The sequence below is a fragment of the Seriola dumerili genome, unplaced genomic scaffold (genome assembly GCF_002260705.1).
Source record: "Seriola dumerili isolate Sdu_G_001 unplaced genomic scaffold, Sdu_1.0 BDQW01000052.1, whole genome shotgun sequence".
Taxonomy (NCBI): domain Eukaryota; kingdom Metazoa; phylum Chordata; class Actinopteri; order Carangiformes; family Carangidae; genus Seriola; species Seriola dumerili.
In genome coordinates, this window is record NW_019174307.1 from 12,339,615 (window position 1) to 12,357,293 (window position 17,679).

Here is a 17,679-nt window from a genome sequence, read left to right on the forward strand (position 1 = left end):
CACAGATGTATGTCATGTTTCCACAATTACAGATGAATACAGTAAGGTTCTGAGGAGGTTTGGTCTGAGGAATTGCTGCTAAAGCTGCAACAGTACAACAGTATAAAGAATGGAAAGTTAACAATGAGAGTGCTGCTTGAGATGCTGAATAAAATGACATCCTTTGATACAGTACAAATACCTGCAATTAATACAAACTTCTGTAACATTCATTTGGTTTATTGAGTTACTAGGAGATACTTATTCCACTCCGTGGTCACTTGTTGAGGCCAAAATAGTTTCTAGTCTTGTTACTGTAAAAAAAAAAAAGTTTATGTTTATGTTTACATGGTGCACATTGCTACATATATATATTCCTACAAGTTGAATTAAATCAAATTACCACAAACTAAGTATTATTCCAGCACAAGGACAATGATTGCACTGAAGTTAATTGGAACCAGTGTTGATACACATTAGGGGCCCAACAGCAAATCTTTGCCCACATAAATCAGGCTGTGCATCAAGGGCACTAGCCTTACTTAGACAAGTAAGACATGACAGTTTTACATGTCACATTTCCTGCTAATTGATACATCCAAACAAACCAGTTTAAATACAGTAGTACTGAACAGTTGCATTTTTACTGTAAAAGTTAGACTTTACTTTTGGGCTTTAGCTATTTTCACTGTTCAGCTGGCTCGTATAAGGACTCAGGTTTTATATCCCAAAGTTTATTAATATTCATGTTTATATTTTTTATTTGGGCTTGACTATAAACCGCACAAAGATAATTCAAATTGAATTAAGCTATTACTATGTGTCTTTATTAGAAACATCCAATTTCTGCTGCTGTTCATTTACAAAAAAACAGGCCCATAGGGTAAACCACCAACTCTGAACAGGAATAAAACACACACTTCTGAAATAACCATCAAACTGAACCAAACTGTCCTAATAGTTGAACACTGAACTTTACCAAACTGTAGGCTACTTCAGGTCTATAGTAACAAACAGTGTTTGTATTTGCTACACCTTTATACAGTATAGTGCAAAGGAAGGCACTTGTGAAAAATACAGTAAGGTTAACACAAAGACAAAATTCAAATCTGTATTTTGTGACAACTCTTTGCCTTTGTAACAGCACCAATTCTCTTTGACACTCTTAAACACAGTTTTTCAAGGTAGCCTACTACTACATTTACATTTAGGTTGTTCCAAGCATCTTGGAGAACTTACCACAGTTCATCTTTTTAGTATTTAGTCTGCAATGACTATGAGTCTGAATCCCACACTGATTCCATGATGTTGAGACCAGGACTCTGTGGGGACCATATACCATCTGTTCATCTTGTCACTGAAGATAGCTCTTTATGAATCTGGCTGCATGTTTGTAGTCATGGTCAAGCAGCAGAATAAATTTGGGACCAATCAGATGCATGATGGATAAGAACCTAAACATCTAAAATGCCAAAAATCTTTGCACAGTGTTGTGTATTTTCTACTTGGAAACTAACAGCACAACTGATACTCTTTTAAATTCAGTGTCCAGGCGATTATGGACTGAGGTCGGTCTCAACAATTCAGGAGCTGATGAGGATTGTTGTCAAAGGGCATATTTCAACCAGTAGATGGCGCAAATTTTCGCTTTTCTGATTGCACTAAAGACAGACAGCAAAAGGGATCTTTAACAATATGAAGAAATCATTTCTCATGTTCATAGAATGTTGCACTATAGTTTGTACACGTGAACCACAAAAGCTAATTGTGCTGTACTTTTGAGTTTTGAGCAAACCAGGATGGACTGACATCCTGCAGGATCGTCCACCAGACCGGTTTCCTCATCACATGACCCACTCAGATCTGCGCCTGTGGACATCCGCAAAATGGAGGTGAGGTGCTCTCAAATGTTGCAAATTAAATCCGGGTGTATTTGTAATGCATTAAAGCCACTGTTGCTCGTTAACATATGTACCACATTAGCGAAGGCATGCACTGTGTTGTATTGTAATATGCGTTTTTTTGCAGCGTAAACAGGGCTCATGAGTCAGCGCTGCTCACGTCAGCTAACGCTGCAGCTAAGCTAATGGTGGTCAAATTCAGTACAAGCTAACAGGGTGGTGTTAGCACCAGAGAGCTCTGCATTGGGTTTCGGGTACTTTTCACATGAACATCACTTGTTATAGCTAATGCATTAATGTTTATTTATGTTACTGATGAATTTATTGTTGGCAATAGCACAGTGCTGAGCCTGCTGTTTTTCTGGAGTAAACTAACGCTAGCTGCTAAACCTAACGAGGCCGATCAGGCTAACTCAGTCTGTCGTAACCGGGATGTGGGCCTCAACCTGGTGATTCTATGCTGTGATATAATATATATATATCAATTAATGTAGAAAATTAATGTGTGTGCACTGATTTTGTTTGCCCACCTAATCATACATCATAATATTGTTCAATGTAAGCTTAGCCTGTCGCCACATCAGGAGTAACGTCACGGCCTGGTACTGTCATCAAGATGTGGTGACAGATACTTGTGTGTATTACCATTTTCCAACTGCAGGAGTACTGTAACGATATGTAACCACATTGAAGTGTTTCTCCAAGTTGTACCCTGTAACACAATTTACCGATACAGCTACATTTATTTTCTCATTTTGTCTTTATAGGACCGTGAAGCTAAGGAACCTGAGCAGCTTAGAAAGCTGTTTATTGGAGGTCTGAGCTTTGAAACCACGGAGGAAAGTTTGCGGGCCCATTTTGAACAATGGGGAACGCTCACGGACTGTGTGGTATGAAGCTTTATAATATAATAAGAACACTTAATCATTACTAAATCATAAACATATCTACACACCTCTGGAAGTGTTGTCACTCATCTTATGTATGATGTTATTGTTTCTAGGTGATGAGGGACCCCAACAGCAAGCGATCAAGAGGGTTTGGCTTTGTAACGTACTCCTCTGTAGTGGAAGTCGATGATGCCATGAAAGCAAGGCCTCATAAAGTAGATGGCCGAGTTGTTGAACCCAAGAGAGCCGTCTCCAGAGAGGTAAAAAAACCCCCCCAAAAAAACCCAGAGCAGAAGGCAGATACTAGATTAATGTTCATGTTTGGTGTGTGCTCAGTGATCCTTTGTGTTTCAGGACTCCAATAAACCAGGTGCCCATCTGACAGTGAAGAAGATCTTTGTTGGTGGTATCAAGGAGGATACTGAGGAGTACCACATCCGGGAGCATTTTGAAAAATATGGAAAGATTGAATGCATTGACATCATGGAGGAACGCTCCACTGGGAAGAAGAGAGGATTCTGCTTTGTCTCATTCGATGACCATGACACTGTTGACAAAATTGTTGGTATGTGATTGTTTAGACTTAAGAGGTAACTTGGTTGTTAGGAAAAATCAAGCAGTGGTATGAAAGTACATTGTTTTTTCCCTTTTTTCTTTACAGCCCAGAAGTTCCACACGATCAACTTCCACAATTGTGAGGTCAGGAAAGCTCTCTCAAAGCAGGAAATGAGTGCCATATCCAGTAACAGGGGTAAGCATTCATCAAATGCAACATAAAGTTATGCTTACTCTTTTTGTAAATATTGTATGCAGCTGACTTTTTATTGCGGTATTAAGCATCTCTAAAATGACACCATTCGTTATATTAGGCCGGAGTGGAGGATCTGGAAACTTCATGGGCAGAGGTAGTAATTTTGGAGGTGGTGGCAATTTTGGCCGAGGTGAGTATTCGCGTGTCAGATGAAAGTGACTCTGGCCTTAACCGTACTTATGCAGATACATTTGATAATGATGTTCATGTGACAAACGGAGTTCCCTGCTCAAAGTTTCGCATCCACACTGAAACAGCACAGTAAAACACTTTTATGTCCTCTTTCACTTTTCTCTTTTTACAGTGTTGGAATGCAATCAAATAAATGCCGCATGGTCATAACCATATAGCAAAACCGGCTACTCAGCTTGGCCTGGTCAGGTTACAATTCTGGTCTGTTGGCTTATAGCACTTGCTTTCAGTTTGGCTAAACTTTAATTGAGGTGTTATCAGACAATGGGAGCACAGAACAGTGTTGATTGAGGTTCATAAAAGTTACTTGATAACAGGGGCTAACCGTAGTATCTCCGGGACTTGTAGGTTTATTCTCACGCAATTGTCGGACATACAGACAGATTTTGGTGACGGCCTATGTAGGGTCATCAGCCGAACTGACATGCAAAACAAGTGGTTGCAGGCTGTGAGGCGAGAGAAGTTCGTCTTATTTAACTTTGCCCTTATGCAGAAATATGTAGGTTGTGAAATGTTGACAGTCATATGTCAGCATTTTTAATCTACTCTGTTGTCCCATGCAACTTCAACACAAGACTGACATTGTCAAATGTATCTGCTCTAGAGTACATCTTTTAAAGCTTGATTTTTGGACAAAAGCCCAGAACCATGGGAGAGATTGTTTTTCAGATGAACAGACATTAGTTTGGACATGGTCTCACTTGTGACGTAAAGAAACAAATCACTGTTGTCATGAATAATATATTTTACACTCCTTGTTTTTTAGGTGGCTATGGCGGAGGAAGAGGTGGTTATGGAGATGATTTTGACAATGGTGAGCTGTTGTAAAATGTATCTTTCTGCAGTCTGTAAAATGTAAAAAAATCGCATTTTAGGAGTCACAAGTCACAAGGATCATTGATGTTAAATGGCTTTAGTGTCTTTGCTCACTGAAAATCAATTGTTTTCTTTTAGTTAATACCATCCAGTTATAAGAGTACATCTTTTCATGGTTTTTCACTATTATAGGTCCAGGAGGAAATTATGGTGGTGGACCAGGTTATGGAGGAGGCCGAGGGGGCTACGGAGGTGGTGGTCCAGGGTATGGCAACCAGGGAGGTGGATTTGGTGGCAGCTGTGATGGCGGTTACGGTGGTAATGATGGAGGTAAAAAAAATGTAATTGACTCCAGAATTCCATGTATTGAATTAAGTGCTAGATTTAACACCTGGAATCAAGCCTTGCCTTAAAATTAACACTCACATCTTCAGGTTACGGAGGGGGTGGAAATTACAATGACTTCGGAAATTATGGTGGACAACAGTCAAACTATGGTCCCATGAAGGGAAACAACTTCGGTGGTAGAAACTCGGGTGGTCCCTATGGCGGTGAGTTTTACCCTCCAGTTCCATGTGTCACAATCAGACCTCAAAATGACACATTCAGTAACATAACATAATCATTTCTCCTGAAGAGTAACTTCAAATATTTTGTGGTGACCAATCCTATACCTCAGGTGGCTATGGCTCTGGTGGCGGCGGCGGAGGTGGCTACGGCTCGCGGCGGTATTAATTATTTCATGTTTTGGTAAGTTGCATTCAGTTCCACATCACCCTCGTAGCACAGTACAGAGTGAGCCCATGAAAGTGCAGAATAACTATTTGTTCTATCCTGTATCCATTCAACAGGCTTCAGTTCTTAGCAGGAGAGGCGAGGAGGTGAGCAAAGGAATTGTCAGGAAAGCTGCAGGTTACTTTGAGGCAGTCATCTGAAAGCATTAGAGGAACACACAAGTCAGACATTACTGCAGCAAGAAGGACTGTGTACACAAAACATGAGTGCAGATGATACCCTTCCCTAATTGTGATAGATGTTTCCCTACAAAGAATTTTTTCCTTTTGTGCGTCTGAAGTGTGTGTGTATTGTGCCTATGGTATCAGGGGTAAAAAGTGAATTGTTTTTTTTATCTAAAGTCAGTTCTTTATATCTTTATTTTTCTTTTTCTTTTTTTTTTATATCGGTTAGTTTTCTGCTGGCCAATTAATCTTTTGTCTTTTAACCTGGTTTTTGTCAAATAGTATAGTTGTATCAGGCCCTCAGATGAGCTAGAATTACACTATTTTTCTTTCTGAAGTTATTATGATTGCTCAATTGCAAGTGTCAAGTGTATTTTGCTTTTTTGTATGTGAAGCACAGTATGTAAATCATTCGTAGTACCAGTGTCAACCAATATAAGCAGTCTGGATTAGAATTAAGGGAATCCCTCACTCTTCCTGTTCCCAGCAAACCGAATTCTAGATTGTTCAAATATTTTGATTAGTAGAAAAAGACCGAATAAAATTGTGTAGTAAAGTAACATGAGGTTCAGTGCGTCATTGGTTCAGAAAAAGATTAAATGAGTTATTAATTTATCTGTTGCCTGCTCTTTGTGACTGTGAAGTTTAGAAAAATCAGCCTGTCCAGAACTTTCTCCTGAGTGAATGCAGTGTAAATATATACTGTATGTATTTACTTGTATCAGGGTCAATGACAAGGGAGTTTTGGGTAGTCCTAGAGGAAGGGCCCATACACCACATATGCCAGTGTTGAGCAAGTAGGATTATAACAGCCACAAGCACCTGCAGTTGGGCCCTCAGCGTCGCTAGTGTGGAAGATTGCAGATGACTGTCAGACAGGACGTCTTCAGCCCCAGCACAGTGGACCAGTCAGCATTTTGAGAGAGAAGGGAGAAGGCAGCATCGAGCACAACGCCCATGGAGGAAGCTTGCAGTGTCGTGCCTGGTAGTGAGCATCTATCTCTCTTTCAAGGCTAGCTAAACCCTCCAGCAGCTGGTGCTAGCGAAGAAAGACTAGTTCCTGGACACATTGGAGATCCTGTTGAGTCAGAGATACTTCAGTTTTACCAGCAAATGCTAGATTTCAGACATTAACAAGAAAAGGGAGTGAGTATTTCACAAAAGCTGACTTAAGAAGATGGAGCAGGTAAGAGTAACCACTTTGCTTGATTTACAGATGTGGAAAGAGGCATTCTCTTCTTGCTGAAAATCTGTAAAGACCTGATAACATGGAAGGTTCTGGATGGGTAAGACTTTTTCAAAATATTATCCAAGGCTGCTCATATTGTAATCTAACAGTGCATATGGTGATTATACAAGGTGGAACAGTCTTTTAAGGTAAACCGAGCAGATAACATCCAGCATTGTTCCACTTTGACTAGAATCGGCCTTTCACCACACTGCTTGGTATACCTTGAAGGCAAAATATGTTGTTTTAATGTTTTATTATCCTTTTACTCTTAGCCAATTCTGGTAATCTTCTTGATTAATTGCTTGGCTTATAAAATGTCAGAAATTTAGTGAAAAATGCTGATCACAGTAACGAGCACAGGATGATCTCTTCAAATGTTTGATTTTGTCCGATCACCAATCCAAAAGCCAAACACGTTCAATTTATTATAATGTAAGCAGCAAATTTTCACTTTTGACAACCTGGAACAATCAAAGGGCTTTTTTGCTTAGAAAGTAAGTTAAAGGATCAATCAGTTATCAGAGTAATTGATAATAAACATTCTTTTGATCAACGATACAAGAAATTGTTGCCATTCTAGACCAATGCCAATTTATCACTGATGCCATGCAGTATTAAAATGTATAAAGGTCCTTGTCATTCCCTTCCATCACTCAGTGGGAGTAAGAACAATAATATCAACACCTCATGGAGAAGCAGTTCTTACTCTGAGGCATCATGACCACTGCTAAGATGGCTGCTTATAGTAAATACTGGATACTAGTGTTTCAGTCACAAAAGAGCTGGTAATCAGCACGTTGAGCCGGTTTTTAAGGCAACAGAAAACGGTAACGACTAACAGAGGTCATAAGAGGTCAGATCCTCTGCTCAAATCACAGGCATCCTCCAAAAAAAAATGAAATAGTAAAAAATTGTGTCAGGGAATTAACGTAGACAAACTGGATCAACTGGAATAACTGGTCATAAGTTGAAACTGTTGATAACAAACAGAAACACAGCATAATATATATTTAGTAATTGGCAGGCCTGTCTAGGAAATGTTAACTGGGTAATTTTTAATGTAGCACATTTGGTTGACCCAATGAGAGTTCAAAATAAGTTCAGATGTTAAGGGAAATTTTGCAAGTTTTCCTTTTTTAAAAAAAAAAAAAACCAAAACAAAACTCCAGATATGCTGTGAATATACCTTTGGCTTTTAAGTAGTAGTATTTGAGCATTAGAGGATGGAGCAATAATTTCATTAAATATCTTTAAACAATTTACATTTGGATTTTGAATCATTTTAACCTTTTACAATTTTATGCACATCAAAAATATTTTCAAACCCGACTGTGTACGTGTCTGTGTCAGAGGTAAAAACCCACGTAATAACTTGTTTTAAATTAGGTTTTCAGCATGTTGTATTTGAAAGGATTCATACATGCACTTTTAGGATTCCAGGCAGGTCATGTCTACGTGATCTGGAGGAGAAAACACAATGCCTGTTTATGTTTCCCAATCAATTGCAGGATAGTATTTCTACTGAGGAATGTAGAATGATGACTTCAATACACAGAATAAAGCTGTGCTTGGCAAAAGCACACTGGTGTCAATGAACCATGTTGGTTTAAGTGTAAGATATGTAAATGTAAAATGTAACTTGTGTTCTTAAATAAAAACATTTTCCTTGACTTGAGTATTTAGTTTGTGAAAAGCCGTTGAAAGCAATGTGCTGTGCTGTAAATGTTTAATCTTTATTGTATAATACAAGTGTTATCAATGTCGGAAGGTTTTATTGTTTGACTTACTTGATTTGCATACGTCCTTGAGCTTGTTACCCTGCTTCCCAGTTTAATTTGACACGCACCCTCTGAAGTTTGTCATGAGAGCAGAAAATAAGCTTGGTGATCAAAGGTAGTGTTTGTGTGTGAAAGTGCATGTAGAGCACATACTGATTGCGTAGGGCTTTACCTTTGACTACGCTTAGCTCGTGGACCATTGTGAAGTTGTCATGCATGATTCACGCCGAGCATACTCTGCCGTAGCTCAACAATTGTGCTTTTTGTTGTGTAACAAAATGAATGCAGTGGGTGTGATTTCTTTGGCGACAGGAGTTTCACAGTATTAAAAGATTTAGGTTACTGTACAAACAGGCTTGCGCTCATAAAATGCCAGCAGATTGGGAAAGAGGTTTAAGCCTGTGACACTTTTGTTTCAGAACAAGATTCCTTTTATTTGCTGCTTTTTAAGCTCTCTGGTAAAGCCTTCAAGTCAAGACCTCATTTGAACATGTGGTAAGTTATGTAATCGCTCCTTAGACTATATATCCATCTGGCATCAATCTGTTATAGGCTGTGGCTACAGCTCACCACACAATGTTCTCTTTTCAGAAAGCAGGAGGCCATATAGCTATAGGAATAGTTTATTGAAAAGCACAGAAGTTTTTAAAAAAAGAACCTGGGCAGCAAATCATAAAGGGAAAGTTATAAAATATGAGTGGCAATGATTGAAACAACCATTAGCATACAGAAATATGATATATACAATATATATATATACACACGTACAGTAACATTTTTATCAATCTCAAAAGCATGTAATGTTTATATTTACAAACAATATTGGTTATAGAATCTGTGAGGGTATCAGAGTACAAAAGAAGTAAAATATCAAAAATATTACAACATTCGAGAGAAGTAAGCAAAAACTATACAATAGTTCTGCTGAGCTACTAATGCTTTAAAGCTGAGCGACTACAAAGTTATTGCATAGTATCACTATGTTAACGCAGTACCATATTACAAAGGAGATAAGTGGTTGTCTTCGCTCTTGAAAGTCTTTTTAATGCGAGGGACAAGGAAGATGCTGCCGTCGGTCGACTGCTGGAGGGAGTAGTCGGATGGAGAGTAGGTGTTCCCCTTCTCGTCTCTCAGCATGCTGAAGACCTCCAGGTACAAGCTGTTGAGCTGCTGCTTCATTTCCTTCAGGTCTGTGATGTTCTGGCTCTTCTCGCTCAGCAGACGCTCTCTTTCCTCCTTCAGTGAGTCCAGCTCGCCCTCCAGACCCACTATGTTCTCCATCTTGCGTTTGCGGCAGTTCTGGGCAGCTACTTTGTTCTTGCCGCGGCGGCGTATGTCCCGGACCAGGGCCAGCTGGGCCTCGTTCAGTTGGTGCTTTGACATCATCTCATTGAAGTCATCAACAGGCAGATTGATAATCATGTCAACAGTGAAAGGGATTTTGAGGGCCTTAGCCCTCTGCTCGTCTCTGGGGAGACGCAAGTCGGAGCGTCTCTTCTGCTTGTCTTTGGTGAAGGGAGCGTTGTTGTGGCCACTCTCCTCTGATGGGTCCGTCCTGTGATGTTTGGGTTTCTTCCCCTGTTGCCGTTGTTGCTGCCCTATCGGTGCCGAATCAGAAACTGGATCATCAGGTTGGAAATTTAGCGAGAACATCTCTGAGTATTCAGACTCCGCACTTCCAGGGTTGTGGTCCATCTCCTCCATGTCTGAATCACTGTAACCAAAGGACCCATCTCCATACGCAGATTTTGCAGGTGAACTAGCATTTGGACTTGTGTTTGAAGAGATTCCTGAATCTGAGTCTGGCATTTCAGCCGTCAGATTGTGTTTGCCACTGTCAAATGCTCCACCGGGTGAGAGGCTGTAAAGGTCCATGGGTATGAAGGGAGGCTTGCTGGGGATGTCAGACACGGTGGTGCTTTCATTTCCTTCAAGGCCATGCTGACCACTGCTATCTTCCAGAACGGCAGTGGGGTAAAATATGTCACAGAAACCTTCTGCACCAAAGTTAGTATTTAGCTGAGGAGCTTTCGCCTCCATTTGGCTGAGATTGTCCGGTGGAGCCATACTAGGAACAGAGGCATCGAATGTACTGATAAATTCTGCAGGACAAACATTTAAACTGTTTGTTTCCCCATCTGTGAGATTGGTCATGGGGTAAAAAGTGAAGTTTGGGCTCTGTACTTCAGGGCTGTTTGCAAGAGGATAAGTTGTAGTCTCCAGTGTGTCCTCCATTTGCATGCTCAGGCATTGCTAGAAGAAAAAAAGGATATAGATGAATAAAATAATATATATAGATATAGATATAGATATATATAGATAAAATAAATACAGTCAACATATCACAGTATAAGTTCCAAACAATTTTACAGATGAGATGTTAATATGTATGTGTACTGTATGCGTTGTTGTGGATGCATGCACAGTATGCGCTTTTATTGTTTATGATATGAAGCACAATGTGGTGACTTGACAGCTAGTGAAATTGGCTTCTAGACAGACACACTTTAAAAGTTACATTCATCTCATGCAGAACCTAAATATTATAATCCGGGATTCATCTGTTGAAATCAGTTCGTTTTATTTCCATTTCAAACGAGATTAATCCGTTACCTCAAACAATAAAGCTTCGGTAAGTGATGTCATTTACCCATGCAGATGTTCCAGCTGCAGCTGGTTTCCAGGACCAACTAGATATCTAGTGATTGAAATAGCTCAGAAATCACTAATACCAATCTCCCAGCTTGTTGTTTGCAGAGACGTTAACCAGCTACCTTATCTCTACAAAGCAGCTTCTATGAACTGAAACAAAATGGCACACAACCGCTGTTTCAACAACGTGTGTCTTATCAGCAGCTTGCCAGAACAACTACTGAAGTGCTACTTGATGGTTAAGGTGCATGGTATTGATAGTTTGAGGGCAAGGCAAAAGAAATGGCACACAGCTCCATCCATCAGCTAATGCAAATATGAGCTGCCTTGAATCAAAATTGATAAGGCAGCTACTGAAAGACTACTGTGCACTGATCTTTACCTTTCTGCCATCAAGCAATGGTGTAACACTGCCACACCCTCTCTGAACATGTTTTCTGTGTTCCTGCTAGAGGAAGCTAGCGGCTAGCAATCATATACACTATCATACCTTGAGCACCCACCTCCCCAATGCTCTAAAAAGTCTCAACAATGAAACCTAGTCACAGTGGAATAAGGTGTGTGCGCCCATCTCCACATATATGAGATCCCATTCTTGTAGGCCAAACAAAAAAGTGTTTGTCCTCTAATGCCGGGCTCCTGCCATTGATGCATTCTTTGGATATTTGTTCCACTACACACACCACCACGCCATTGAGGCAGTAGAATCCATGTATTATACCTGCAGCTCAGGGAGGGACAAAAGCTCCATCCAGGCCTGTTCCAAATCTGGGGACATCCTCTGTGACGGTGGCAGTGGACCTGGGGAGAGGGTGGCCGGCGGCAGAGCTGGCTGTTCGGGCGACATCATGATGTTGCTGCTGCTGGGTAATGAAACAGCAGTTGTGTCCAGGCAAACTGTGGTGTTCTGTGAGACAAATACATGATGGTAGGACAGTTTTCAGTTACAACTCAAATGTGGTTTAAAAGCAATACATGTGTGGTAATAATTTAGTCAATATTCTTACCTCAGTTTCCTCTACAGGAAATGTCTCTGCCAATAGCTGCAAACATTCATCAAATGACAGGGCATCACCGTTCTCCTCTGCGAAGCTGACATTCTGCAACAGAGGTTAAGGTACATAATGTTAAATTTACCTCCTAGCATCATCTGTCTTGCACCATCTTTTAAAAACAGCACATGAAGTCATATTTATAGAGCTTAGGTCTCTGTAGAGCAGTTTCTGGAGCAGAATAAACTGATGCAAAACTACAGAGCCACCTGTGTTTCTGTAATTACACCAGATAAGGTGGTTCCCTAGTTACAACACAGCCGTAGCCTATCAAATGTGGTGGGAGTGGACCATGTGCATGTACCTGTGTAACCTCCAAAGGTGTGACAGCCGACTGCAGTGGGGCGCTGGGTGGCGGGCGGGGTATGTACTCTCCCGTCTCCTCATCGAGCTGTAGCTGTGCAAGCAGGGCCTTCTCCTGCTCCTGGAGCAGATGCAGCTTTTTCTCCTCCTCCTGCTCCCGCTGCCTCTGCAGCTCATGCTCTTTCTGACGGTGGTTGTAGTCAAACACCTCTCGCCTGGCTCCAAGATCAATGTCCTGCTTCCACAGTATGTCAATCAGGTCCATGTCCTGGAAAGAGAACCTCAGATCAGTTAAGAGAGTTGTGAGCAGTAGCCATGCTGCCCTGCAGTGAGAATGTGAGCAGCATTGGAACAAGGAAGAGCGTCCCTGCTGTGAAGCGTGGCTGCTGCACCTGCCACACCCTGTCCCTCAGTATCTGTTCACTGACAACAGCACTGGCACTAATGTCAAGGGGGAGAAGCTGCATGAATAATAGATGTACTTCTCTGTTTCCCATGTTGCCACCACACACCCGCAGAAGGCACGTATTCCCACTTGATACCGTTTGCAAGGGAAGTGGTCATTACCCGTCCGATTACACTGAGGTGTGAATTTGTTTGCTACATTCCAGCTCACACATAGGGCAGACTTCAGGTCATAATTTGCATAAAAGACTTCATGTTATAGTTAACTTCTCTAGATGAAGTAGGGGTTAAATCCCAAACATTCATACCTAATTCTCTAGCAGTTATAAAATCAGAAAGTTAATCAACATTTTGTTTAAAAAATATGGTATCATGGTGCTTAGAGAATTTATTATTAAATATTCTTATGACAAAACAGTAATACTTATAAAAAAGGTGGTATAATAAGACCAAATAAAATTAGGAATGTAAAACTGTAGATCCTTTGCTGGTTTGAATTACAAACTTTGCTTATTTTTTTTATTCTTTGCTGTTTCGTCAAGTAAATAACCACAACCTTAACTTGACAACTACCATCAGCACAACACTACACAACTAACTGAGTCTCTGATTTCGTATTTACATATTAAGCTAAGCGTTGCCTATGATACAGAACGTTGGACACAACTATGAGGATATTTTAATACCATTTCCTGTAGATTTCCCCTCTCAGGCTGAATGTTATTTTCCTTTTCAAACAAGAATGTGTTAAGATAAACTGTGGTGCTCTCTTCCTTGAGTCTTTTACTTATTTACAGAAGGAAACCATTTCACAAGGCCCTAGGATATTGCATAAACCCAAGACACTGGTTCACAAGAAAATGTTTAGGCATGTGACTTGTTTGTTCCTCAGATTTGGGTATCAACACAACTTATGAGCTTGGCTTTATAATGCTTACAAGGCCAGATCATACATAGTCTGTAAAGAAGCCAAAAGGGAACTGAAGGGAAATAAAGAACAAAGCAGAACAATAAACAACAAAGAGGATGTGAAACAGAGGAGGCGAAAACACAATATAATTATGTTTTTCTTTTGATTTTTCTATTCAAGATAAACAAAGTGTGGGGTAAACCTTCCCCAACTAATAATAATAATAGCAAACAAGTACCAATATATATTTTAAGACATTGTTGACACAGTTTTTTTCTGACTTCAGCTGTGGCACTGCAAAATAAGAACCCACTAACCCTATTTGCCTCTGTGTTGCATCAGAAGCATGACCACTGAAGGATTACGCGTTACTAAGGCTGCCTACTATAAATCATACTGACGACTGAGAGGTGAGCACACAGCCAGACATTATGGCTTCTGCAGGAATGAGGAAATGCCCTAGAATGCCTATGTTGGACATCTGAACACATTTCTTGAGGTCAACCGTGTTTTCAAAACTGAAAAACCACACACTTATCTGTTAGTCACACCTCATGAGCTCATTAGACGAGTCGTATGAGTCCCTTAAAAAACAATCCCATGTCTAAAAAAGGTCTACACCTACAAATGGGAGGTTCAATTAGCCCCTTCCATTGTCTCTGATTAATTATACTGTTATATAATCAACTCACAGAACCAAAGTAATTTAATTTCACAAAGATTCTGTATTAATGCCAAATAAACTGTGTAAATGTGGGCGTGTATGTAAGATCAGGTTATCAGTATAGTATCAGTATCATTGCTGTCATCAGACCTGGCCCTGGCACCAAAACAAGGAAACTAGCTCAGATAATTACTCAGATTTCCCAGACAGTACTCACCTATACACAGCAAACAACATGTCTTTAGCTCATGATAGAGACAAAAGATGCACAACAGACATACGACTTCAAATCACCAGAAAACACATAAAGACATATTAAGAAAGCAGGATGAGCAGTGACACAAAGTGTATGTCCTTCAAGAATGGGTTGTTCATTTACCTTTCTCCAACTGGATAAAGGGGCCTCAAACGGGGTGGGTAGGGGGGGGGGGGGGGGGTGGCTGACCGACCACAGTGGTTTATTATGCCGTCTTTCATCACAATTCATCCACCCATGACCAAGAATGATGACACACAGCCACACATGTTCCTCAACTCTTTAATCTACCGCCTACTTCCACCGACCCTTCGCTTATGACAGATCCAACTAAACACTGACAATGTAAAGCCATATTGCACGAGAAATAATCCAAGTTCAACCAAGTTCAACATTTCATTCAATGTGTATGAACATATCCGGCAAAACAAGTTTAGACTCAAGGTTATGTTGTTCTTTTCAAAATATACCGAGAAACAAGCCGGCAGAGACAGGAAACAGTGCTGCCTTTAAAGAAATAATCCCCCATGCATTACAAGTTAGTCTGTATCAGATATGGATCACATGCTTGGAGGAAAGGGGGAGGAGGGGTCGGAGGGGGGGCAGTTACGAGAAAAACCTCAAGAGGTTTTTCTGTTTACCAAACTTGTCAGGGGGAAAGAAATACTGTAATTTTTACACAACACAATCAACACAAACACTAAGATACCAGCCTGGATTTGAATAAGATTGGTTTTATTTCCTGCCGAGGAAAAACGTCACAAGTGGATGACTTGCAGAACTGAAAGCGGTACAGAGGGCGACCTTATAATCTCTGTCTAAAGAAAGCCTAACAATTTGTTTCAATGATCCTTTCTACGTTGAAAGCCTTATTTCCTACTGTATATTTCTATTATAATGTCTAATCTGCGCCATAACTAGGTTGTCACTGTGTATTAATGATGTAATTTGTTATAACAAACATTAGAAAGTTTACCTGAGGTATAAGTCTGTCTCCCTGTCAGATCGTATTCAAGAAAGTTAGCAGTCAGTGTAAGCCGCTTCATCCCCTCTAACGATCTCTTTTAAGAAACGGTGTATTTACCTGTTGACCGGGATGCATCACCTCCATTTCCATCATCATGGAGATTTGTGTCGCCGTGAAGAAACGCCTTATGGTTGATAAACGTGTGTGTTATTCCTCAAATGTCAGATTAAAATGGCGAACTGGCCCTGAGTCGATAGAGTCCGTCGCAGCAGCTGAGCTGAGGGAAATATTGCTTCCTCTAAATCTAATGATCATTACGGAAATGATGGCCCTGCCCACCGAGCTGCGGCGCCGGGATCGTCCCCCTCACTCCGGCCTATGAGGCTGGAGATGAGGACGGCGTGTACGTGCGTGTGGATCCCGCTAGGCTGAGCAGACAGACCGGCTAAGAAAAATCTATTTTATTAAATAAAAACATTGCACAACATATTTCTATCATTTGAAAGTTACAATAACACATAAAGCTGAGCGTACATGAGATTATGAATACATTAAATTGACAAATAAAAAAAAGTAGTTCTGGTTGTTGCTCTGTTTGAAAACCATTAAAGCCACTAAAATATTCGGCCTGCATCTAATATGAGCACAAATTATACGTTTCTATTTGTTAAATCAGCTCATATGTTTCTAATTGTAAAATTCAAACCTATGTTTCCATTTTTAATTTAACTCTTGTCATTTGGAGAGTTTGGTTTGGTGTATAGCGCCCCCTGCTGGCAACCGCGGCCGGTGTGGCGCCGGAGGCCCAGGGGCCCTAATGTCCTATGAAAACCCACAGGCCACTCACTGCAACAGGGAGACAAATGGACTTTGGTGAAGGGTGGAAGAAGTATTCAGAGCACCACTTTTGGCTATTGTGAAATCTCAATCTGTGCAGTAACTAATAGGCTAAGTGTAGCTGTAAAAATACATGTTGCAGAGTAAAAAGTACAATATTTCCTGAAAGAAGGCCTAGTGGTAGGAACTTGCATGACTTGTCTGATGATAGATGTAGTACTTGTCTGAAAAGAGCATAAATTGGAAATACTTAAGTGAAATAGGTTACTTCAAGTGAACTACTTCAAAACCTTAGAACAGAAAATGTAATTACTTTCAAACACTGGCTTTGAATTCATAAAGAACTAATGTTTATGAAAGAACAGTCTGTGATGACTATTCATATTTACTTTTTATTGTTTCCTCCTGTATTGCATTCAAGTAAAATTCTGAGGCACTTGTATTTGTGTATTTCCACTTTGTGCTACTTTCTACTACATTTCATAAAGAAATACTTAATTTTTTACTCAGTAGCCTACATTTATTTGACAGTTAACGTATTATAACCGTTTAGTTACTTTGCAGATTAAGATTTTACAGGCAAAACATAGGATCAGTTTATCAAATGATTCAGTGCTATATCTAACTGAGGACATTTACTCAAGTACTGTACTTAAGTAAAATTTTGAGGTGCTTACTCTGCTCAGATATTTCAATTTTCTGCTCCTTTATACTTTTACTTCACACCATTTCCGAGGGAACTATGGTATTCTTTACTAGTATTTATTAGTATTTTTATCTGTAAAGTACTACATACAACACCTGTGATCAGGTTACAAAATACACTGCATTGCTGTAGCTTAAACTACCCAACAGTACAGAAAGTATTGAAATGAGATTCACCTTTACCAGCAACAATATTAAAATGCTGCTTATACATTAATGCATCAGTTATTCCAATAAAGTTTTATATAATAATAGATGGGGCTCTTAATGTGAGCATTAATAAGTACTCTTACTTTTAAAGTACATTTTGTTGATACAAATTTTGCACTTTTACTTGAGTAAGGTTGTAAAAGCAGGACTTTTACTTCTAA

At 40.0% G+C, this 17,679-nt stretch overlaps 2 protein-coding genes across 3 annotated transcripts; one reads left to right on the forward strand and one right to left on the reverse strand.

Annotated features, from left to right (window-relative positions):
• Window positions 1-1,765: 1,765 nt before the first annotated feature.
• On the forward strand, window positions 1,766-6,108 carry hnrnpa3 (heterogeneous nuclear ribonucleoprotein A3). 2 transcript variants are annotated; one of them, XM_022740746.1, is made up of 11 exons: window positions 1,766-1,871; window positions 2,648-2,770; window positions 2,884-3,030; window positions 3,125-3,335; window positions 3,432-3,521; window positions 3,640-3,711; window positions 4,540-4,587; window positions 4,782-4,919; window positions 5,024-5,140; window positions 5,269-5,339; window positions 5,441-6,108. In XM_022740746.1, exons 1-10 carry the CDS (start codon window positions 1,866-1,868, stop codon window positions 5,322-5,324), a joined length of 1,008 nt encoding a protein of 335 aa, XP_022596467.1. In that variant the 5' UTR covers window positions 1,766-1,865; the 3' UTR covers window positions 5,325-5,339; window positions 5,441-6,108. The 2 variants fall into 2 exon arrangements, with proteins under 2 accessions (XP_022596467.1, XP_022596468.1); XM_022740747.1 differs by lacking the exon at window positions 3,640-3,711.
• A 3,056-nt stretch (window positions 6,109-9,164) lies between these two features.
• On the reverse strand, window positions 9,165-16,067 carry nfe2l2 (nuclear factor, erythroid 2 like 2). The gene is made up of 5 exons (XM_022741118.1): window positions 15,884-16,067; window positions 12,566-12,832; window positions 12,217-12,309; window positions 11,931-12,116; window positions 9,165-10,810 (listed from the first exon to the last, which is right to left on the reverse strand). The coding sequence occupies exons 1-5, from the start codon at window positions 15,920-15,922 to the stop codon at window positions 9,557-9,559; spliced, it is 1,839 nt and encodes a 612-aa protein (XP_022596839.1). The 5' UTR covers window positions 15,923-16,067; the 3' UTR covers window positions 9,165-9,556.
• Between the last annotated feature and the right edge of the window lie 1,612 nt (window positions 16,068-17,679).

Excerpts from the sequence above, each read along its gene's own strand:
- hnrnpa3 (XM_022740746.1), top strand. Across the intron at positions 2,771-2,883 it reads GAACGCTCACGGACTGTGTG|GTGATGAGGGACCCCAACAG; the intron begins GTATGAAGCTTT and ends TATTGTTTCTAG. Across the intron at positions 3,712-4,539 it reads TGGTGGCAATTTTGGCCGAG|GTGGCTATGGCGGAGGAAGA; the intron begins GTGAGTATTCGC and ends CTTGTTTTTTAG.
- nfe2l2 (XM_022741118.1), bottom strand. The coding sequence starts at position 15,922 with ATGATGATGGAAATGGAGGTGATGCATCCCGGTCAACAG. Across the intron at positions 12,833-15,883 it reads TGATGCATCCCGGTCAACAG|GACATGGACCTGATTGACAT; the intron begins GTAAATACACCG and ends TTCTCTTTCCAG. Across the intron at positions 10,811-11,930 it reads TGTCCCTCCCTGAGCTGCAG|CAATGCCTGAGCATGCAAAT; the intron begins GTATAATACATG and ends TTTTTCTTCTAG.